At 53.0% G+C, this 24,228-nt stretch overlaps 1 protein-coding gene across 1 annotated transcript in view; it reads right to left on the bottom strand.

Moving 5' to 3' along the window:
• LOC100899589 (sodium bicarbonate transporter-like protein 11) overlaps positions 1–22,355 on the bottom strand; it is a 134,549-nt gene extending 112,194 nt beyond the window's left edge. The window contains exon 1 of the mRNA XM_018640437.1: positions 22,226–22,355. Within this exon, the coding sequence (XP_018495953.1) occupies positions 22,226–22,355 (130 nt within the window). The remainder of the gene's footprint in view (positions 1–22,225) is intronic.
• Between the last annotated feature and the right edge of the window lie 1,873 nt (positions 22,356–24,228).

Below are 24,228 nucleotides of genomic sequence, written 5' to 3'. Positions count from 1 at the left end.
CACACCCCTTGCGCAAATCTTACCGGTATCAAAGCTTAGTAGCATTGCGGCACACGCTGGATGGTCTACCAATCTTGAGCCGAAACACACCAGGTTCATCCCTGCCGTCACACTCGCTATCAGTGCGCGGGGAAAAGGAGGCAGAAGATAATATGAAGACAAGTCTGTATAGTGGAAGGGAAGATGACGAAAATCCAGTATTCGGGCACGTTTCCTAGGGAAGGAATCGGGAGTTCGCTGGATGATGGCTCGGGGTTTATGGCGCGTGGAAAAGATTGTTTTCAGAAGGAAACCTATTTTCGGATAGCGTCGGCCCAGAGAAGGAGCTCATCGCTGCTGAACCCTGCCTGCTCAGGCCTACTCGATCGGACGAATCACAGGCCCAATCTGCGCAGCAATCGAACACGCGTTTCCTTCGCATTGGATACAGCTTCGCGACTCCGCGACGACGCTCAGAAACTCCGAAATCGGAGGATCGTAGCTAGCTAATCGGAAAAAATGTTCAAGCGATCACAGCCGGGACTCTATTAAGCACCACAATTAGGACGGGAATATAATCATCTCGAAGGCCGCATCCCGTTCTACGTAAGAACCGTATCGGCTGGGGAGCTCATCACTCTCCATAAGGGAACAACAATAAGCCGAGCGGTGTGAGGTGAGCTCGGAGGGATAGACGTCTCTATGAGTCCCTTTCTGGTGCCGAGGTCCCCTGAGAGCTCGGTGGGATAGATCCTCCATTCCTCCTCGCTTCGCTTTCCCTCTCGCTGCTCGGCCAGCAGTCCCACGCGAAGGTGTCATCGTCTTACGGGAAGAGTTATTCGGTGGAAAATTCGCTCTTTTCCGCGATCCTCATGCTCGCCCGCGTCCCTCACAGTGACGAGAATCGCGACACATCAACCTTCGTGCTCGGAGATCCCTTGGAGCCATCTCGCTCTGGGCCCGCCATTCAATCAGAGCGCGCCATGAACTCAAACACCTTATCCCGTTGCGAATCCGTCTCACTTACGAGAGCTCCGAGATCCTGGGCAAATCTCATCATGAAACGAGCAACTTCATCAGATCGAGTGGCTCCTGCCATCACTCCAGACCGTGATTGTCTACTCCCCAATAAGGAACGCGCGTTTCGGAGACAGGGTTGAGTGACGACTCGAAGTCAAATCGAATGAGGGGAAGGCGGGAGCTGCCCTTCGGATCCGCCGCCGTTCCTCGACTAAATTCAATCCGACGAGCACCTACCCGTATCGGATGATTGGAAGACGCCCTTTCTGCGCTGGCATTCATCAGTGTCTGCCGGATACTGGAGAGATGACGCGAGTTCCGCGATGCGAACTGTTGTCGTACATAGGTCTCCAGGAAGAGAATTTATGAGGGATCGAGTTCGGAAAAGTTCATCGAGCCTTCAGGGAGGCCCACCGAGTTGAATTTGAGCTTCATGTATTCAATGTCTGTACACCGACAGCGGTTCATCCGACGAGAGGACTCAATCCCGAGGGGTGCACTATCCTTAGCCCACCGCCGCATGGAATCTCTTCACGCAACTCTGAAAAACTCTTCGGCCATGATGGCCGAGATTCCGTTCGTAGTGAGGCAGTTCGACTAGACATTGGCTGCTATACGCTCGTTCTGATCGGGCTTGGTTCTCTGCATTTCAGAGCGATCATCAGAAATCCCTCCCATGAGGCAGAGTATTTGGACAAGGAATCTGGTTCCGGTACGAACCGAACTCGGTTATTTCTCCTCACCGGGCGATGACGACCTGGGCTCCAGGTCTTATCTTGCCTCGGTGGTTCCCTGGCACTTTGATTAGATTCTCACAGGGGAAACCGGAAGCGGGAAATAAGACTCCGATACCACTTAAGTTAATTAATACAAATCGTGTGATTTCGGTGAATGAGAAGGCGAGACTCAGCTTCAGTCCGAACCTTCCGATGAGAGAAATACCCTCGCAATCGAGTTCATGGAGGGTCAAACTCCGCTCCCAGGGAAGGCTGTACCGAATGCTCGTTTCCGAATCCAGATTCGACACTGAAGACGGTTCTACTGAGTGTCTGCGCAGCTAAACCGTCACGGGAGATCGAGATTTCGTTCCAACACCACTAATCGACCTAATGTACCAACGAAGAGCGAGCCCGTTGCCGAGAATTTCCCGAATCAGCGTACATTCTCCATGACGGACGTATGCTGGAATCTTCCCGAGACTCGGGATAGTATTGAGATACGTAACGCTCCTCAGAGGACGCGATCAAGGTCCATCTGTGGTACTTTTCGGGGCCTGAAGCCCGGCAGATTTTCTCTCGGCAAGCTTAACGGTCCTATTCAGCGTGTCGGAGTGAGACCTCGACGGATCTCCTCTACCAGCCGGAGGTACCTCGACGGACAGCGACTCGACCTGCCGGCCGGTCACCGCACCGACAAGTCAATGGAGCTTCGCGGAACATTCTCACAGCTCATTAGTCCGCCGTCCTCTCACAATCGGCTCGGTAACAGGCTATTCCAGAAGGAAGCCTGCTCGTGTGGGATCATGCCAGCCCTTCGATAACGATCAAAGCGCTGGAAAGAGTTTAGCGTCGCGCGAAAGCTCAGTGGGTCTACTCGGTGGGAACTTCAACTCACGCCCGGTCCTCTGCAGCAGATGTCATGATCGATTCGAAAGATAATGAGGATTAGACACGGCAAGGATTATGCCGATTCAAGTGATCAGGGGAAAGACTCAGGGCCACGACAGAGTTCGAGCCGAAGTTAAGGAGACCCGACCAAGAGATGAGAAGTCGATGCTTCGTTCGGACGCCGCGCCGTAGTACTCGAAAGCGCTCCTTCAAAGAGCTCAGTCTTGTGTGTCGAGGCGCCCATCAAGAAGTTTCCCGGTCGGGCCGAACATCGATGAGCAGATATTCAAAACGAACAAAAGAGTTTTTCCTCAAGCTCTCGTGAGTGTCACGAGCAGACACCCGCGAGCTGAAAATCTCTGAACGATTATTATCGGCATCGATCCCTCAGTGATTGGAAAAAACCGCCGCCTCCTTAAATTTTCTCCGACAGCCGAAGCCGAGGCTATCGCTAGTGGAACGAATTTTCCGCCTCGCCGCGATAAGGTAAACAATTCCTCTTCTTTGTCCCGTTTGCGATTGAAAATTCGTTTCTTGGAATTACCATGATTTCTCGATCTGCTTTTTCCAAACGAATCTCTGTCCGCTTCCGGTTGGTGTATGCGTCTTCGTGGCGACGGATGTGATCATTGGATCGGCTGTCGTTGCGTGGGAGTGCTGGTGGCCACTTCTAATGCGGCTACTCAAGCTCTCAGCAGCGCTTACTGCTAACCCTCGCTCCTTATCCGTAATTCGTTAACAATCCTTTGCAGAAACTGAGTGGGTCTCAGCCCACGCGGCCCCCTGACAGGTGGGCTGTTTGGTTTTTCTAGCGTGTGCCGCCATTGCCCATGTGATGCGAGGGTTTGTTTTTCGGATGGCGAATGGCAACAACCGGGAGGTGTGAACGTTCTCATCATCAGCGGAAAGAGGAGAGGCAGGTAGTCCCGTTTCCTGATGACGAATGACGTCAGAGAAGAGTCTCTCTCGACCCGGGCGAACATCGCGCGCCGCGCCAGGGAACGTTCGTGGCCATGTTCATTAATTTGACCAAAAAAAAACTCTTCGCAATAGCTAGACTTGCTCGGCAGGTAGGGCTTGCCAGGCCCCACAGTGGTGGACGTACGGTTGGACAGATGGACAGAAGCTTAGGTGGATGAATGAGGCAGCAGACAGACGAGTGAAGAGCGGAGCAATGTCTTGAGATCTCATTTACGGGAATGGCTGGATCTCAAACGAGCATCCAGACAGTCGAGGGAGCCTGAAGCTCCCCCATGGCGGAAAGAGAAACTACAAGAGCATGATCTCTGCGCTCCCCGGGGAGCCGTATGCGATCATCTGGCTCACATCACCCCTCTGCTCATCACGAGACCAGTTAGATACTTCGAAGCGGCATGGAAGTTGAGTACCTGCAGAGGGTATGTAAAGGAGAATATTCGAGAACAATGAAGGACATGCACCGGAGTTAGGGCTAATGGAAGAGGGAACACTTGAAGTGGAGTGCTCGTTGAAGAGGACGAAGACCAAGAGGGCGAAAGTAGGCGAGAAATGCAGTAGGCGAATACACGCCAAGGAACAGACGGGTTGACAGAAGTATGTCTGATAAAGAAAGATAGCTCACACTAAGGCATGTTAGGCGAAGAGATCTGGAACTGCGATCGGCGGAAATTCGTAGGGACGGATGGCGAAACGAAACGAAGAAGAACGGTAGTCGCGGAGAAGGTTCCGGCCGACACGAGTTGCGAAGAGGTGCGAACTCTTTTGAGGAAGCGAACCAAATTTAAATGAGGCTCCGAATTTAACGTAACGATCGGGAGGAAGTGGAAGACCGAAAAAGAACATTGAAGACTCGGGAAAGAGCGAAGTAATAAGAGAGGTGGATGGACGCAGTATAAGAAAGGGAGAGCAGAACCTCGAGATGCATGGCCTCTACCCGGAATTTCCTGTCCGCAATATCGAGATATAGACCTCGAGGAAGCTCGTCTTGATTTCAATGCCTTCGACTCTTCGAAATTCGATCCGATGCCCTCCTCCCTCATCTGGAGAAAGCCGGGGACCGCCTCTAGAGGGGAGGGGGGGGGCGGCGAGGAGAACTGAATTCGCAAAAACCATCAACGTCGATTTAAGTTCGTCACAGAGCTCCCAGCCCATATTGCTGAGAATTGATATCCTATGCCCCATCGGTCGGTGAGCCGCTGTTTCGGTTGGTCTCTATCCAGGCAATGTAGGTGGTCCTTTGCACCGCTTGGGGGACGCAGGAAGGTCACTGTATATTCTCTTGGAAGCTTCCCTCGCGGCCTCCCCCGGATCTCCTCTAGGCAACATTCGAGAACCGCAGGCACAGTTCCTGCGTCTTCATTCTCAGACTTGTCCGAACCGGATCTAATGAATAAAGCTGCCCCTGGATATTGATGGAGGATGCGTCAAATGAGCAATGAACACCTCCATTATCACCCTCATTGCAATCAATTATATCAGCGCGCCTGATCCTCGGCCCGTCTGCTGGAGCCATCGCATCCGAGCAGCCGCGAAGGCGATACTTCGGGTGCATCTCTGATGAGATTATTGAGGCTGAAAATTCCGCTGTTCCTCTACGTGATTTCCGGAGAATCGTCGCCGCGATACTAGATCGCCAGGGCTTTGAATCGGACCTTCTCAAACCCCGCGGTGAGGATCGCAGGGCGCGCAGCGAAGAATAGGTATTGAAGAGCTGGTGAAGCATTTTGTTCCTTTTCCTCCATCGGAAATTTCCCTCATATACATTCAGAGCCCCGTCGAGGGTACATTCCTGACAGGGAACCATAAAACCAAATGACTGAAGCGATATCATGGATACTCGTCCTCCACGAGCATCGGTCAGGAGAAAACCTCGCGGGGTCCGCTGCTCATCAATTCCCGCGTCTTTTCTCTCTTTCCGTGTACGGGCTGCCCTTCCTCCGTCCTTCAGGCTGGGGAGCTGGGAGACTCCTCCCCTTGTTGCCCACTCCTATGATACATCCTTCCGCTCTGCAGGGAAATCTCGCCCCTATTTCAAGAATCTCTCCGCGTCTTCCGTTGGAGCTGACTCTTTGAAGGGGTTTTCATTCGTCCATGATCCATCGTAGATGTGAGCTCATGCGAGCGCGCTCCTTTTCGAGGAGAGGAACGATCCTAATCATGTCTTCGAGACAGCTGGCTCCTCATCCGGAAAACAGAATTTTCGATTCGGGGTCGGAACTTCGGCATACTCAAACAAGAGCGCCAACGCTCCTCGTTCCCGCCGTGCGGGAACGTTCCAGGGGGAAATGCTCCGGGATCATGTGATCCCTCGGAAAGCTCCCTCGGTTGCATCCCTGATGAATCAGTCATCGTACAATCACGAATGTCGCTGTTTCTACTGCTTGGTAGTTCCGACCGGAGTCCCTCATTCGACATGGTGATTTCATTATGGCTGGTCGAAGGAGACCGAGGCCGCTGCCGATTCAGGGGCTCATCGAGGAGCCGGTGCTGAATGAAGTCGAAAACATTTTCGTTGTGTCCATCTCGCCCGTCTGCGAGAGGGACAGCTCTCTCCAGCAGAGGAATCATTCGCGCCTCCGTACGTCCGGAGCGGCGCTATTCAATGAATACCGCATCAAGGTCGCGATCGCTTTACCTGACGAGGAGCCACCGACTGATCATTAAACGTGCTCCGTGTAGCAACAATTAATGAGTTCCAGCCGCAAACACAATTTCATTCTCTCTTCCTCGAGGGCGCTGTGCGTGCTCATCAAAGCCTTCAACCCGTACCTCATGATGTCGAGCTCCTACCTCGATAAAACATTTCCACGAGCTTGATAATATCAGCTTCTGCGAATGAATTATTGAACGGGTTCCCTTTGTGGTCTTGATATTGTTCCGAATCATCGTCCCGATCGCCAAGTACCCTCGTCTTCATCCTAACGAATATCAAGCTCCGCTTGGATTCATCGAACGGTTACGCTGTCGAGCCCCATGAACTTTGTGTCGTATTGAAATGCTCGCGCGAGGGATCCTATGGGAACCTCAGATAATAATTGACGACGGGAGCGAGATGAGACTCAATTCCCCACCGCAAGACAGCAAGAGAAGTGCTGGTGCGCTAGAGAGGCCGCGGGGTTAGATTCACAGCGCGCGGTGTGGTTCAGCATTCGGATGGTTCCGGTATTCCCTGGCGGAAACTCATCGAGTCGGGCGCGATAATCGCACCAGGGGAAAACTCCGGGATAGAGTTCGATATCGAATTATATCAATGATGACAAGTCAGCGTGGGAATCCGTCGCTCACAACCAATAAATCTCGACCCAAAGGGGTACACCTCGCTCGAACCCAAAACGGTAAAAGCACATCCGATCGGACGGATTCTGAACGGCGGCGGCTTTGAGAGTCTTCGAAGGTATAACCCATGGCCCTATCGGATCATTCTGCCACTTTGAGAGCGAAGAAGATTCCCGCCTGGAAAATTCGCCGACTGAGTGAGCGCCCGTCGAACCGAGGTGGCCGGTTGTCGGTTCGGCCGGAGAGGAGAGACCACGGAGACACAAACCACCTCGGAAAAAAGGAGCAGCGTACCAACCACCGTTCGCCTCGAGGATCTTGGGCTCAGCGGTGCGAAATATTTATCGCTTTTTGTTAGTAGGGCTACGAAATGGGGTCTCTCGGGCGAGTGAATGATTCACAGAAGCGGCGATATTTTCTCACGCACCCGCCTACAAACCTCCTCCCGGTTGGTCCGCATGGTTCCGGCGGCCCGTATACCCGCAGACATACTTGCGTCTCCTGGCTTAGAATTGCAGCAACGCTGGAGAAAGTATTTCGCGTGACTCGCGCACAACTGCAGGAATCGAACCACCAATGAGACTGGGTCTCGTGTGAGAGAAAACTCGAGAGGTGAGAGCTTCCTTTGAGTATATTGAGTCGTTATCGTTTCATCGAGTTGTAAACTTCCCTGGAGATACTGTTCTCCCCCGCTCGTCTGTCGTTACTCCCGAGAACTCTTTTCCGGGGGGAATAAAGCTCCGGAGGCAGTCGGGGGAAGGGGTAGGAGAGGGAGTGACATCGTCCAAGAGACAATTCAAAGTTGTCGTCGGCGCGAGTCGGGCACAACGACTCCATCTTTTTCAAAGGACGTTTCCGGTGGAGTTTGAAAAAACTCTCAGGGCCGATTGATCATCGAAGCAAGTCGTTCCTGCGTTTTATCTTTCCCCTCCGTTGCTCCTGACTTGAAAGGGCTCCATAAAAACCTCGGGACATGGAATCCAACCCGAGCGGCGCCAACAACATGCAAAACATCAGCGGCTCCCTATAGGAGCATATTAAGACAAGCACATCGTCAACGTGGTCTGCAACGAGGCAATCACCCCATCGAGCTGAGTCAGAACCAGAAACCGTGAAAGCTTCTCCGGGAGTCGCCTTCCCGTGGAAAACAAGCAGCATTCAGAAATAGGGAAAGAAGTTATGTAGCGACGCGGGAAGTGAATGTAACATCATTCTGGGTTGGTAGAGATAGCTCGCGATGAGAATCCCCGTCAGAAAACGAGAAGAAAGCGATACGTGAAAATTATGAGAGTCGATCGAGTTTAGACGCCCCGAGGATGCCGGCGCTTCCGGAAAGAACGGAGGTCATGGAGGAGAGAGGCGCCGATTACATCTGTAGCTGGTCGTCTCCTTCGGCTTCGGAAGACCTCGGTCTAGACCGTTTCGAATCGATGCCAGACTCACGCGTGATATTGACCGGGCTGGCGAGGGTCGACACAGTCCTCATTATATAAACTGCTAATGAAACAGCGCGGGGAAAAGAGCGACGCAGCGCAAGATGACTATGGCAGCATTTTTAGATGCTCTAAGCCCGAGGGAATCCGCAACGCAGGGCGTGATCGGACGGAGAGCGAGAAGAGGAGGGGCGCGTCTCGCGACGACGCTCCTCGCTTACTGCATTTATTTTTCGGTCTCCTCTCGTCCCGGTCCTGATGAGACAGATGGCAGAAGCAATAAGGAGATCGGGCTGCTGGTCCTTCTTCTCCTCTTCTTCCTTACGACCGCTTGTCCGAGCGGTGTTGTTAGCCAACTTCATTACGTTGATACAACGTGCGTGCCCGGTGTCGATTAGCAATATTGAACCACACCAGGCTCGACCTGGAAAGCTTTACCACCTTTCAAGGACGAGGGGGCTGGGGAAGAGGATGGAACAATGAAACTGCCTGCAAAACGGACGGAAGACTCGACCGATCGTGCGATGAACCGTCCATCTTGTCAAGGCGTCTGATGGACGAGAAGAGGTACTGACTGAGTTTGTGAAAAAGTTATCAATTGAGCGGAGACCTCTGTTCGAGCGGGGACACTGCGGATGCTAGGGTTTTGTCACGCGATTGGGGAAGTACTCTCATCAGCGAATCTGTTCGCTTAATAATCAGATAAAACAACTATCAGGCGTTGAACCAACGAGACGAGGGCGCTAGATGGATTGACCGGAAGAGGACCATATAGATACGTCCCGTCAAAGAAACGATATTACCTGTTAACGTTCCGCGGAATTCTCCCCTTACAACGGTTCACGAGGAGGGGCGTAGAAAAGTCTCTCCTCGTCGCCGAGGTTTTCCATTCGAAGTCACCGCGGATTCCTCACTCTCACACGGCAATGCACCCGATTCTGGTAATCTCGTGCTGTCTTCGTTTTTTTCAGCGCACATCCATTGTCGGCAATCTTGCCCGTCGTTCTGCCTTTGAGTCAAGCAACCGCTACACACCGCGTTGCTTCGTCGAGTGCTCCTGGAACTCCCCAGAAAGTCGAATGGCGGGAGCCCTCAAAAGTTTGTCTTTCCCACTGATGCGATGAATGTCAAGTACCGAATCCAATGAGACTGGAATGAAAACTTCCCCTCGTTCTGTTGCAATGATTCTCTGAGAGCTTTGGCTCTGATTCCGGAGAAGAATTAGTTTTTTGCTTCCAACATCACTTTGATTCGTTTCTCCTGAGATTCCCCTCATTCAAATTGAATGCGCTCTGCCCATATCACCGAACTTCTTAAACAAAGAAGAATTGCTGCAATCGTTGCTGCCTCTCGACAGGAGCGATAAAAAAGGCCGCGCTTCGCAGCCGAACCAAGCAGGGGCTAGTGTAACGGGGAACGGAGAGGAATATTCCGTGCGAACAACAGCAGCGAAGATACAAGGCAAACACCACTCGTCCGGCAAGGGATTGCATCGGCTGTTTCTCGTCGTCTCTGAAACGGGCACAACTGAAGACCTGCGGCCAGCTGCTCGGAATAACTCTGAGGATGGGAACTGTTTTCCGGCACTCGGTACGCGTCAAACAAATCCACTCACGGCTCAGGGACTCCGGCTTGTGAGGTCACCGAGACGAGATACATCCGATATGTTCCGCCATGAGTCTTCCTCATGGAGATTCATCGAGTACTTCCGTCAAGATTTTTTCCGGGGCCGCTGCTCATGATCTCGCTGATCCACGGGGGAGTAGCGGCTCAGACTGCGAAAAATTGCTCCTCGCCGAGCTAGCGTTTCCCGGTGCGTTCCGCCTAACTCGGCCCAGATAGATTCCTTGGCTCTGGGATTCCATCCATCATTCTACTACCACTGCTGCTGCAGAGGCTGCACAAGCGCTTGCGGCGCCCAGTACGCGATAGCAGCGGCAACTTAGCGTTTTTTACCTCTTCCTTCCGTCTTGTGCGCGCACTTGAAACTAAATTTAAACGAGAGACGACCTGTCTGTCTTGTTCACTGCCCTGCCACTTCCGTCTGTTCATGGGTTGGTTTACAGCTTCGCTCCTCAGCGACCTCGGCTCAGCTTGGCGGACTCTCTTCCGGACACCTGAACGGGTTCCCCCTGCTTCTTTCTCGAGCCTCCCGCTCAGTCAGACTCACTTTCAAGGGGCTTCGAGCAGCCAAGCGGCGACCCGCTCGATACGCTGAGCCATACGCGCAGACTTGATCTCCTGGTTGTGGGGTCGGAACTTTCGCGCGGTGGAGGAACAACTCTGACCTCAGGGTGCTGATCAGCTGATCGCACGGATGAAGACTCGAGTAAATTTCATATGACAGGTATCAAAGCCTCCGAAGGCAAGACGGCGGGGACGGGATACGTTGCGGGAAGAGCTAGCAGCGGGATCTGGATCCGGCCGACGGAGCGGAGCGAGAGCGAGTCTAAGCTGGGTACGAGGAGAGAGCCGGTTGCACCATGCGGATGAACTGACGAGGGGATGGCCTCATGAGAAGTGAAAAATTGGGCCTTGGGGATTTAATTCGGGTGGCGAGATCAGGTGAGTCCTTCTCTGGGAATAGAGGATTGGATTGGATGACAATTTCAATCCTTTTGAAGGAAGACGAAAAGCAGACGAGTACAGGTCCGCCGCCGACTAGATCGGGGATAGGGTACCAGGTACCCAATTCGTAGGCTCGCTCATGAGTCATGACACTCACACTCTCCTCTCCGGGACTGGCGACCATACGAGCTCCCGAAGCCTGATCTTTGGCTCTCAAATGGCTTAGAGGCATCTAGTGGGCATCATGGGTACTCGACCTGACTCGGACGTGCACGCTCATTAGGTGCTCTTCCGAATATCCTTGAAAGATGGGCAGAAACTTCCGAGAGCACAGACGGGAGTGAGGGGAAGAAATATCCGCCAAGGGAGAGCGCATAAGCGAATGCGGGGGAGTAAGAAATTGCGAGTGAGAGGAGTAAAGAAGTGAAAAATTGAACAGGAGGAAGAAGCGGGCGAGCAGCAAGCCGCTGCTTCGGTCGCACCAATCATCTGATGCATCCCTGTGTGGACGCTTCTCTCCTCTTTGGCAAAGTTGGCCAGCTGAATTTTTCGCAGAAATCGACCGGAATTTCAAGCAAGACATCAGTTTGCTGCTGATAATAGTGGTCCGGCTGTTGCTTAGAGCGACGCCGACGCTCGCTGCCCGGACGGAGACTGCGGGTCCTCGCGGCTACGGATGCGGAACTCGATGGATGAGCAATCGGGTAGCAAGCCGAGCGGCCCACTCCAAGACGAACAACCCTTCGCTGCTGTGGAACGGACGGAGCCCGATGGAGGGAACCAGCAGTTGCCGTTCACGAACCGCCGGACGGAGCAACGGAGCAAAGACGGAAAACGCACAGAGGGGAGGAACACAGGCCCGCCGGGCTGCTGGCTCAGCTAGTTGGATGTGTACCGTGTCCACGACGGCGACACTGACCGCGGCTTGGGATGGCAAGGACGAATGTCTCGAGTGGAGGAATATTGCGGAGAGATGTAGCATCAGGCATCGATCGACCGATGGAGATAGTCAAGTAGAATCGCTAACGGTCACAGTTTCACTATGTAGAGCTGATCCGGAGACATGCGGAGCCCCTCCGATTGTCTCCGTCCGCCTGGCACGTTTCGTTGTATCTCCTCGATCGATTGACCCTGTGCCCACCTCCCTCTGTTTGCAGCTGCAATTCATGGGTGAAAGATTGGGCCACCCACGTTCAGAAATGATTCTCGGCGCGCTTCCTGTGGTAAGCTGCAGATTTTTCAAGATATAAGAGGCTTGTCAACAAGCTCTGCTTCTGTTGCGTGGGACGGAGGCGTTTACGTGATGTTGTTCCGTAACGTCGGACTTCCGCGTAGAGCTACTACAACAATCTCATCCGGAGTTTGCGGCTTGTTCGCATGTTCATTTATTCATTCAGTGTTGCCGTGGTGCGTCTCTTACGTTTTCTCGCTAAGCTCATCTTCCTCATCTGAACGATTCGGCAGCAGTTCCGATAGGCAGCAAATAAAAGCGATGCCATGGGTGATTTCTCCCCGACGCAAGCGCTCCTTGCGTTCATATGTTCGAACGCGCGTGAATGCGTGCCCCCCTGCCTGCCTGCGTGCATCCATGCATGCAAGCAAGCGTACACGCACGAGCTCTCCTCCGCGTGTGTCAAATAATTGACGAGGGTTCTTCAATGCGACATCACGGCCGACGGAAAAAGACTAACAGCGCCGCGTCGTCGACGCCGTTGTGATTGTTGCTGCCGTCGTCGTTTTTGCCGGATTCGACGTGCGTTGCCGAGCAGAGGCCACACTCCACTGCAAACACCGGTATTCACTGGATGGAGGCGTGGGCTTAATTCGTCACGGGAAATTTCCACAGCGGATCACAACTCCGGACCTAGGACTCGCCAAGGCACCCGCGCCTCGAACACTGCGACCCGGTGGGTGAGTGCAACGAGCGTCGTCTCCTTCGGCGTTTTCGTCGACGTCGCGTCGTTGCCGAGGCTCGAGCGGGCGGACCACCAAACGGATGAACGAGCGGGAGACCGACTGAGGAACGAACGAGCGGGAGACCGACTGAGGAACGAACGAGCGACCGAGCTATATTGGGAGGTGTAGGTGAAATATCGGATCTGGCACGACTACCCCTGCGTTGGCTTCTCGGAACTCACAACGTTGCGCGGGGAGCCGCTGTCAGGAGAAGACATCCGAGAGAAGGGGTCGCGATGGATATTGACAAGAAGAGGTCGACCCCGCTCCACCGGACGATCGAGACCTCGACGCTACGCCTCACTATCGGGACGGCTCCCGGTCTCTCTTCCAATCTCGTCTCTGCCTCTCCCCACAGACTTGTCGCTCAGCCGATCTGAGAACTGACTGAAGAAATTGCTTGGAGATCCGGGAAACAATACTCAGTCCAGGTACATGCCCGCTCGTCTTTGAAGCGATCTCACCCTCTCCCATCAGTACCTCGGGCGTCTCAATTCCGCATTTCGCCTCCGGAATCCGCTCGTATGGAGGTATAAACAGAAAACACTGAGAATTGTTTCGCTGGACACGCAGCTTGCTTCGATCCGCCTTATTCCTCGGTCGATCCAGAAACTGACTCCTTCGATTTCTTGGAGCGCCCTCGGTTGCCGACCTTTTTTCTCTTTCTTTCTGAGTTTATTTCCTATTCTCTAGCATAGATGAATGGGGAACACCCCACTAACTCCAGGCTTCATCTGGCTCAAAGCACGGTCGACCGCTCGGTTATGACCCGAGACAAGTACCTCGCCGTTCGCCCGAGGAGAAATAGGAAGCAAGGAAATCATTGTCGGTTTCCGTCGGAAGCAGCCGGTCACCGGAGTCGATCCAGCGACCCTCCGATCGGAACAACGTCAATGTGGTCAATGCAAAGTGATATAGAACTTGCCTGGACCGCTCGGCTATCCAGCGGTTCTCATGGTCAGTCTCTCGATTTTCCGCACGCGTTTGAGCTCTCTGAGACCGTATGACCGTGCCTGAGCGTATATTGAACTCGGAACAATGCCCGAACAAAGCAGATGTGATTCGTGGAGGTACTCGAGGGCAGGGAGACACTTGTTCTTCATCATTCTCGCTTCTTCGATGATATATGGGGCTTGTGCAACAAACTGCGAAGTGCGTTTGCGACTCCGCCACCGGTGTCCTCTGTTCTCTCTGTTTATCTCCGTCCAGCTCTACAGTGTTTTCCAAATGATTTGTTCTCTAGCATTCTGCTCGATTTACTTACACTCTCCCTCTCCAGCTCAGAGGAGAACGCTTGAGGAACAACCCTTCTCTCAGAAAAGGTAACAAGGAAAAATGGAACCTCAAGGAATTGATTCTGTAAGGGAACTATCGGAAGCCCGTAGCCATCGAGCGTGCACATTGGTTCCAGAACGAATTCCATCTCGCTCAAGCGACATAGAGCTTCAAAAAAAGCAACGCTCCTTGTTCCGACCCGGGGTAAGGTAAGTCTTAGGTATTTCATTCAGGATTACATAGGAGGGCGGCTTCTCTCTCGTGCGTATACGTCCGCTAGCCCAAGCTCCTCAATGCTCGGTCACCGAACAAGACAAGCATTGCGAGAATCAGACCTTCGCTTTCTTTGCGGCTCCCGCGACCACCACTCCGAATTCAGAGGCTTTTCCACGTTAAGTTCGCGACTTACCTCGGGAAAGGAGGGCCCGCTCAGAGAGAGCTGAGAGTGCACCAATAACGAGCTTTCGGTTTCTCTAAGAGGCTCGATTGAATCAAGGGTTTTATCGGGAACCTCGGAAGACGTAGCAGTGTTCAGACGCCGTTCTCGTTGCGCTTCTCATCACTCCAAACTCAATTCGGAATATTCTCATGCTTTACGGATGTTGGGAAAGTCGATGTCTCTATTGCGATGCGAATTCAGTAATCCCCTTCCACTCGGCTTACTTAGCCACGACTGCGAAATCCCCGGGGGGAGTGAGCGTGCGAGGATTCCTACAACCCTGATGATCGGAAGTGTTCGCAGTTCTCAGCCATAGGTACAACTGTCTATTATCACCGATCTCGTCGCCATGTCGCTGGCGCTCCGAGACATTATCACCAACCAGTCCTAGAGTTCCGCGAACGAGGGCGTATCAAATGGAGGAGTGATTCTGAACTTATTCTCCGGAGCGAAGCGCTCTGTCGCTCGGAAGTCATCTCCCCGGAGACCGTCGTCCCAGAACATACTGTCAGTAGGCGAGCACACGAGCGAGCAAGCGCTCAAACCGAAACATGTACTCACATCCGCCTGCCTAAATCCCAAACGCACTATCGATGCAGGCTATAGCAAGGCGCCATTACTCTGCTCGCGCTCACATCTGCAACGCTCGGCCCGACCCTATTGATGCGGAACAACGGAGCATCCCTCAAGGAAGCGCTGATGACGGCGACACATCGCAGAGCTATAATCGGAATACTCCGCGGGAATTCACTCCCTTCCCGACGACTTTCGAGACCTCCTGGTCCAGGGATCAGAGTCGGTGCGGTGTCTCGCCAAGTTTTCTGTCGTTTTCAGTTTTAATCCTCCCCCTCAGACCGCATCTCTCCGCCTGTCACCACTGGAGTCAAGCCCTGTGTTCATTCTCCGCACCCTAGCTAGGAGCCCCTCGTGACTGTCTTCTCCAATCCTACCCTCCTATCCCCCGTTTCCGACGGTCAGGTACCTATTCAGATTTTCTCTTGTCATCCGAAAGACGTGAGTGACACGACACTCCTCTCTCGCCATCGGGAAGACTCCAATTCCTGCATTTGGAAAGATCTCGCATCATCCAACGCATGTTAAGAAATACTGCTCTGTCTTGGAGATCCCGAGCGCATAATGGTCGAGTATTCGAGATTATCTGTTTCACGACCTATTCGCTTTTATTCTAGTCTATCGAATTTTCGTTTTTCCCCGAGACCCGTGTGGCCGCTTCTGTTGCATCGGAAACTTCTGTCCCCGATCGGGGTTACCTCTTTCCTCTATCAGCCCGCAGGAATCCACCGTCGTCCTCTCTCTTCTATCAATCTCCCGCCATCATACCGCCTAGAGATCCCGAATTTTCAATCCGAAGAGACAGCGTTCGCCCATATATTTCATCGAAGGTGTCTCCTTATTTTTCATCAAGGGTCCCCGCCATCCTTCGAGCAGAGGTTTCCTCTTTTGAGGCGGGACTTCGGAGCGCTCACTCGGCTGAGCGGAAATCGAAACATCCGTTTGCCTTTCACAACTCCTTCCCAACAAGCCGAGTATCGAGGTATCATTTTGGCGTCGGCAGGATTCATTCCCATTTTCTCATCTCGGTCAAGGTCACGGGGGAGGAAGAACAAGAGGCGGAGATGAAAATCGGAAAAAAATCGTAGCACGATCGACGTCTCAGTCTGGCAGACATATTGTTGTAGCTTGCCGGGACCAAATTGATCGTGACACAAAATCACTTTCTCGCTCCGAACCTGCTCGCAAGCATCGGATGATTCGCCGCCCGGAGATCGACCGTTTCGATGCACGGCTCAATGAGTTCATCCACGGTTTTCATCCGCAGAACTCGGAGCTGCAGCGTAGAAAAAGTGGGTCTTTCGCTCACCGCAAATCCATAACAACGTCACTCTCGGGCGGCGTCGAGCACATCCAGAGCTTAGGTATTCGTCCTCGTTACTATCGAATTTGTTCGTGCAACAACGGCGAAAACTTCGGGCGGGCTTGTTTCGTAGAAAAAAATCCAAAGTTTAGAGATCTCCACTCAGCACGCAGCTTGACGTTTTCTATCTCTGGGCTATGGAAACACAGCGGAGCAGTAGTGTGTCTGTATGGAGCTCGCCCCCTCGAAATTAAGGGAAGCTGCCGCAGAGGTTTCTATTGCAAGTTCTGCAATCAGGAAGCCGCGATCGGGGGCGGAGACACTGAGCTGTCGCCTTGAGTCTCTCGAGTCTAGAAGATTATCATTCGCGAATCTCCAGCTTCATTCCCGAATTTACGCTCTGCTTCCACAACTTGCCCAAGATTGTTCCGTGGAGGTGAGAATCGAGAAAGAAAATCCACTCGGGTATATCATTCAACACGGCGGAGACTTGATTAGATTAGAGTCGACGGCGCATTTATCATTTTTGGCGCAGATCGAGTTCCGAACCCTCTTCCCAAGCTCCCGATTCTTCGTGCGAGGCCATCAAACTTGGCCCGCACTTCCGTCCGGGAGCTCCTAGTCAATCAAAGGCAGCGGGGGAGATTTTCAGTCCCGAAATTGGTCTGTACGGAAAGCATCGGCAATCTCTCGCAGGACACGCCTCCAAGGATAGGCATGTCATCCAGGCTCATGCAGAGCGACTCGTTGCAGTCCCCGAGTACGGAATGGGAAGCGTTGGTACAAATACGGTACGGATACCCGTCTGGACAGAGTGTATAATCATATATGCGTTAGGTCCTCCAGAGCGTCATTCGTACGGACGTACCCGTTCCCCGGGTGGAATATGAACAATATGACTGCCTTATGATGATTGCCTTGTTTTCGAGGACAGAAGTCATCCGACTGCCATACTCTGCGACTCCGGAGCGTTTACAGCGAGGAGTCATCTGAAAACCGGTGGATGCGTAGAGGGCTAATGAACGACTCCTTTGACGCTGGAGCTTGTCTCCCGCAGTCTCCATCGTCTCCTTAGTGAGCCGCCCGGATTGGGACGGCGAGGATTAGAACGATGTCGTTTCCAGGCTCCTCACCTCTAAGGGAGGGCAAATCCCGGAAGCGAATGCTACCAGATCGATTGAGAGAGCAACCTCTTCTCTGGAGGGAGCACGCATCATCTGCGAACCACAATACCATCGGGTCTCGAAGGGGAAACAACCACCGCATTGCTGGCCGCTCAAAACGTGGTTGAACTAAGTTCGCCGGACGAGAAGTCCGAGCGGAGCGCGATTGCACTTCAGTGTTGGTACGGATATTGAGGAAGGAAGGAGGGAAGGAAGGAAGGAACGGGAGTTCTTCCTTTCTTGCGCGTAAGCGGCTGAAAGCCCACGCTTACGAGAGAGACTGCGGTAAAAACTCGCATAAACAAGAGAGCGACCACGGCGACAGTGCCATCATCAGCCCCAGCATCACCTCTGGCTCGTTCACGCGTGTAAGAATTTCCTAACTAATGTCGCTCCGCTGATAACAAGCGACCGGAGAATAGCGGCAACGACGGCGTCGGACAGGGTCGGCGAGGCTCGAGATAACCGGCCTGTGGAGGCGGACACAATACCCGTGAAAGGCCGTGATATGCGGAGCTGAGGTAGATCGTGACCGTCACTAAAGATGCATCTAGGTTTCTGCCGAAGGCCGACACTCAAGCATTGGAGCGTTGATGCCCAAGTAACGTTCCACCGCTGCAATTTGGCCATGATGCGCGGTCCGTCACAAATCGAATCCAAGCACGTTATCAGCACGACAAATAGTCTTCTCGTTGCATCTAAGGTCGTCGGAGCCTACGAATGAACTCGCTCCCTGATTTGCGAAGGAAGCGCGATAGTTCGGGCGAGCGACGTGATCGCGGCCATTACCATCGATAGGAGATATCTGCCATTCCTTCCCTCGCGCGGGTCGATTATTCACGAAGCTCGTCTGTGGCAGACATGGTGAATTGTTTCTGTCGACTCCGACCCTCCGAGAAGCTATCCCACGCACGAGCGACGAACTTTTGCATCGGAATGCCTGCGACAGCACGCATTCAAAAATCGCTTATCGATTCTGAGGGACGACGAGCCGCTCAGCGGTCCGAGATGCGGGATCCGCTCTGGCTCTCGGCTATCCCTTCTATGGAGGGAAATGATTCCCCTGATGAACTTTTCCCCCTACATCAGAATCAATCTGATCAATGGCACAGAGGGAAGAAGTCGACGTGTGAGATCAGCTCGTGCAACGTCTCCTGGGGGCAAACGAATCCTGGGTAGAGAGGCCCGAGGTGCCGCACCGAACGTTGCTCAACTTACACTGTTCTTCATACGTGTGGCTCTTGTGCACGCTCGAGTCCTAATGCGGGAGAGCCCCTTCCCACGTCAAGCCGAAGGAATAGCCTGGATGCGCGACTTAGACCTTGAGCGCGTCGCACAGCTCCCGAATGTTTCCCTGCACTCCCATCGGAGCAGAAAATGGGGAAAGCTGTGGTCGGAGCAACATTGATGAAGTCGAACGACGTAGGGGCTTCGTTCTGTGGCCCATAATAATGGAATGTCCGACACCGCCGCCGACGACGCAACCTGTCCGAATATAGAGCGCAGGTATTTTACGAGCGACGTGCTCTTAGCACCGCGGTGCTTGCGTGAGAACAACTGAATATCCGAACGGGGAATGATGGCAGAAGCACTGCGGAAAACTCTGTCGGAACGGCGAGTGGGCACGCACTCCCTTGAGTAATTCAAGACTGTGCCGCGGGAGTTGAATAATAGCGATTCAACATTCCTCCGGATATGATAATTGCAGTCGTGATTTCGTGGGAGCGTCTACGATGATTTTCCAACCACTGAATGCCATCCATGTCCGATGAAGGTCATCGACTTCATAGAGGCGGGCTTCGAAAAAGGTATTGCCTCTCTATGGGTACCTCAAACTTGGTCTGGCTTGGCGAGCCGCCAGCAACATCAAGGCTGGGGTGGAGGACCTGATTGCGGAGCTCAACGAATATAAGAGGAGAGAAACCGACGAAGTGAGCCGCGGATGAAAACGTGGACGGTATCGACTGTCGAGATGTGCCGAGAATTCGGCCGCGGGTCTCGCCAGTAGAAAACAGAAAGTTCTGAGCGGGACTCAACGGCCACCCAATCGATTTACCCCTGAGAGCATGGATCGGGGGCACAAATTCTTTCGGCGAGCAATTTTCAGGCGTCATTTCGGAGTTTTGAGATGACATTCGCCCGCAAGGTTCAGGCTTTGACTTGTGACATACCTATCAATCGGGCCAATCCACCGACCAGCGGGCTCCCCTATCGGCCAGCCGTTTTTCTTCTTCCCGCATCCGTGCCTCGCTTGATCTTCTGAGTTCGATTCAAGGTGCGGAACAATAACATCCAGGGACTCTCGAAGGTTCCGTCGCGGAGTTGCTCGTCTCTGTCGAATAATCGAGCCTCAAGAACGGGAAGAAGAAAAGGTACAAAGGCTTGTAGGAACATTTTGGACTCCGGAGTGAATTCAAGGCCCAGAATGCCGCAGCGCACAAACCTCAGGCCAATCCTGCGTTCACGCATGAGTCAATCTGAGGGCCCGCTGACGGCACTCATCGCAAGCGTTTGTATGTAGAATTCTAGCGGTGACAATTTCCCCGAGGTCCTGGATAGAATATGTCGGTGCGTGCGATCAGCGGTGAAGCAAAATACTCTTCTGCGGGAGCAATTCTTCCTTCCATATCATGGCTCAATAAAACAGAGGAGAATTCATTCCATCGTGGGTTACTGTAGAAAGCTTCACCCCACCAACTGGCTGGTGAAGGCAGCAGCGGCCGCTGTGGGATGCCCACCTGGCGAGCGGACGAGTTTTCATAAGCCGAAACAATAAGTTAGTTTCGAGTCCTAGCTCAGCGAGCCGGTGGGTGGAAAGCCACCGAAAAAAGACAATCAGCTCGCAACGGTCGAATCGACTGACTGGACAATTTCGAGTTCTCAACCTTTCCATGTTCTCGGAGCAGCTCCCTCGATCGCAGGCTCCCGCTCCCTTTTACGGACGACTCACCGCCGGCGCCGCCAGATGGACCGTTTTCCGCCATTAACCATTCGACTTTTTGACCTTTCCTCCTCCCAAAGTCTTTGACAGCTGGCGCTACTTGCCGATGTAAAGCGCACATTTGCCAAGTGAGCTTTTAACGACACTCTCCCGTCTGGCTTTTTCACCTCCATTCGTTCCGTGTCCGTCCGTTTTATTTTCCATGACGAGAACTCCGATGGCGGCTACTTTTCGACGGAAGTTACCCACAAACGCCACGCGAGAAGTCATTCCACCGGATATTTCCCTGTCATTCTGCTAAACTAGAGAAACGGTGACGCAGTATGTGGATAAGCTTCATAACTTTCACCATAACGGAATATGGATGAGAGCGAAAGGGGACGTACGTATGTACGACCCCGGATCGGCCCGATACACTACCACGTCCCGATTGGCAGCTAATGGAATTTTCTCATCCTCAGCTTCGCTCCAACGCCTCGCTAGCTTTCGTCCGAAGTTTCCTTCCACTTGCTCATTTGGCCGCTCGGTCGTCTACTAATGACAAATTGTTGCAAATTGTGTAACCTGATACAGCAAGGCATTGCAGAGCGAGTGTCGCCTGGAGTGTTCAAGCCGCCGTGGCTGATGCCGCTACTGGCCATAAGTGTGCAATACATGAATGCCTTAAAAGGAAGGAAGGAAGCCAGGAACGAATGACCAGACGGAGCTTTGGTGCTCGCAAGGCGCAAGTCTCGCCAGCAGGCGTTGCCTTTGAGATGACAAGTTGTAGACGAACAGTGAGACTGGCGATTTCTCTCCGGGTTCTCTCTATACGAAAGTCGCTGTAGGTCCTGCGTCCTGCCCTATCAGGACCCACCCTCGTTCCGGGAGAGGGGTTCCGGGGATCAGAAGGACCTGGGAGCCCGCTGGCAAGCGGTCGGATCCAAGGAACAAGCACGAGCGATGGAAGGCATCGACAAGCGGGGGCCGAGGCGCCGAAATAACGAGTGAGCCCACGACCGGCCCACCAATGGGCAAGTCGGCTCGGTAGGCGTACGAACGACCGAGCAGGCGGGCTGGCTGGCTGGCGGGCTGCTTCAGCGGAGCGGATATCGCTGGCGCTGTGAGTGATCGAGGCGGCTGCGGAAAGTCGACGAAGTCAGTGGAACAAATCTCTCTCTATTTATCTATCTCGATACCGCCTCACTCGGAATGCCGTCTCCCCGAGAGCGACCACAAGGAGCTCTCGCGGGCGTCACCGTCGACATGCATGGGAGACGGCGCAAAATGTTGAAAGAGCCCGGATCTCCCTCACAATACCTGCGAAGGTATTGACCGGAGGTCCAGGCCATATCGGAGACTCCTGCCGGTGAAATCAGCGGAAGGTATGAGAATATGGGATAAGTCATAGACCGGGCACTCCGGACTGAGTCGAGCGATCCCATTCTTTCATTTATTTTTCGCCCATGATTCCCGTCAAGACTCGTTCATGGGATGACGACTCCTTCAAAGAAACTCTATATCGTGGATGTCGAAGCCTAATGTCTATAATTTTATTTGGAGTCCAAAATCTCTCTGTGTTTCCAATATCATGATCCACTTGTTCACTTATTCTTTGCTACCTGGCGGACATTCTCTAGTGACGTACCCGCTCCGGGATTCGGGGCGATACAGATAACCGGATACAGGAGCTGGCGGATGAGCAATCGCTAGGTAAACAAAAATCGGGACTTACCGTAGGCGATGCGCCACTCGTTATCTCGATATATCCATTGGAAGTGGCGTCGAGGTTTTCTCATCGATTCTCCGCTGGTGTATCTGCGGAGTGAGCCCCTGAAGGAGCTCCGCACTCTTCTGACACTCATTGACATGATGCTCGTGGGACAAGACGCGTAAGTGAACGTGGTCAACGTGTATAGCGTGTTGATCAACGACTCCCGGAAGATGCTTGTTATCAGTGTCAGTTTTGTTGTGTTGGTCGCCGTTTGGTGCTGTCCCTTACGACGCTTATGAGTTGTGAGCTGATATTGTTTGCACGACGATGATGAACAGAAACTGTCAATCACCTAACAGAACTCACTGACGGCGTGTACAGTCTTTTTCCAAATTCACGGAAGAGCACTCGAAGGATGAGTGTGGGCAGTTTGGAATGACCAGCATTGAAAAGATTCCCCGCTGTTTGTTGCGATTGACCTCGATCCCCATCTGGCTCGTACCGTTGTTGTTATCGTTGCTGCTCGTTGTGGCCGTCTCATCGAGGCTCGCTGATCGAGAAAAATTGGCTGAATCGATTAAATTGCTCGATCGAATAATATCCTCATTGATGATTGTATTGCGTGATTGAGAAAGCTTATTCGGAAGTATGAGAGAAATCGAGCTCAGTCGTTTTCTCCGCTCCGGGAATGCTCCAGGTCGTCGGGAGATTATTCAGTGCTTCTCAGCTATGCGTCTGTTCTTGCTAACACTCCTGTAGCTCCTCTTGTGCTGCCACCGTTCTTTCCTCAGTGCTTATAGTTTCCCGTTATGTGCTGCTGAACTTGACTTCGGGCTGCCGATGCTGCGGTGGGTTTGCTTGTGGAGATAAAATGTGGGAGGCGTAGGCTTATTGCAAAGGATATCTCAATGCATCGCTCAAAGTTGGTGCTGGCGTCGCTGTGACGCTATTGGGGATATCAGACGTGATTGTCGCGGTTGTCTTCGTTGTTGCTTAGGACGATCTTGTCGATTCAGACATCTCACGAGTAGCACGTATTGTTGCCAAGGTCGAGCTTTCAGGTGCGCGTAGTGCGTGACAGAATCGACCTTCGTTATCATAGATTCCACTTGCGGTTCCATCATCCAGGTCGAGTCCGATATCGGACCGATACGATGCATGAATAGGAGGACCGATCAGCTGCTTAGATCGAGAAATGCCGTCCTTCCCTGCTGTCCTCCCCCTCCCCCTCCTCCCCACGAGGGAGCACGAGAATTAGTTTCCAGTTTGTGGTCAGTTGTCACTCTTATTCGTCAGTCGCGCACTTCACTCTTCAACACACAAAATATGCGAGCAGTCGCTCGGCGAGAAACCACTACATCACTGAGGAGGGGAGTTCGGGGAGGGTCGACGGAAATCAGCGATCGTTTTGCACCACAGTAGACGATGTTCGTGTTGGTCGCTGTTCCTCACTGAGTCGTCGTCGTCTTCGTCGCGGATCGTCTTGTCGGAGGCGTGGGGGATCTCGAGCCGGAACGGAAGATCTTTCCGTTGTTGCTGCTGCTGCTGTGCTCGACCTCGACAACGGTTTTTCCTTATTCCCACGGCTATTGTTGTTATTGTTGTTGTCGCCGTCGTCGTCGTCTTGATCTTCCTCCGAATCGTCGCTTGCCAGCAGCGAGCTTTCACGTTTGCTCCGAATGCTCTCTGAATTAGGCCACCGTGCTTCCAGAGACCGGGGTCCGGCGGGATGCGTCGCCGAATCCCTCTGAAAGGCTCGATGACAGCTCTTCAAACCTCGCACAAGTGTGACAACAGCAGCAGCAGCAACAACAACAACAACGACAACAAGGACAACAATGAGTAAAGATCCGAGCCGAAGGCGCTATCGCTCGAGGCGACGCCACCAGCGCTGCTGCTGACGACGACAACAACAACAATGGAACACCACGCGCCAAATCGCGGCGGGACTTGTGTGTAGATGCGCCGGGAAGCGCTTTGTTTCAAGGGCGAGATGGTTCAGGGGATGTAGAGACACATTGGCG

Source organism: Galendromus occidentalis, unplaced genomic scaffold (assembly GCF_000255335.2).
Source record: "Galendromus occidentalis unplaced genomic scaffold, Mocc_1.1 scf7180000075612, whole genome shotgun sequence".
Taxonomy (NCBI): domain Eukaryota; kingdom Metazoa; phylum Arthropoda; class Arachnida; order Mesostigmata; family Phytoseiidae; genus Galendromus; species Galendromus occidentalis.
This window is presented reverse-complemented; position numbering and strand designations above follow the sequence as displayed.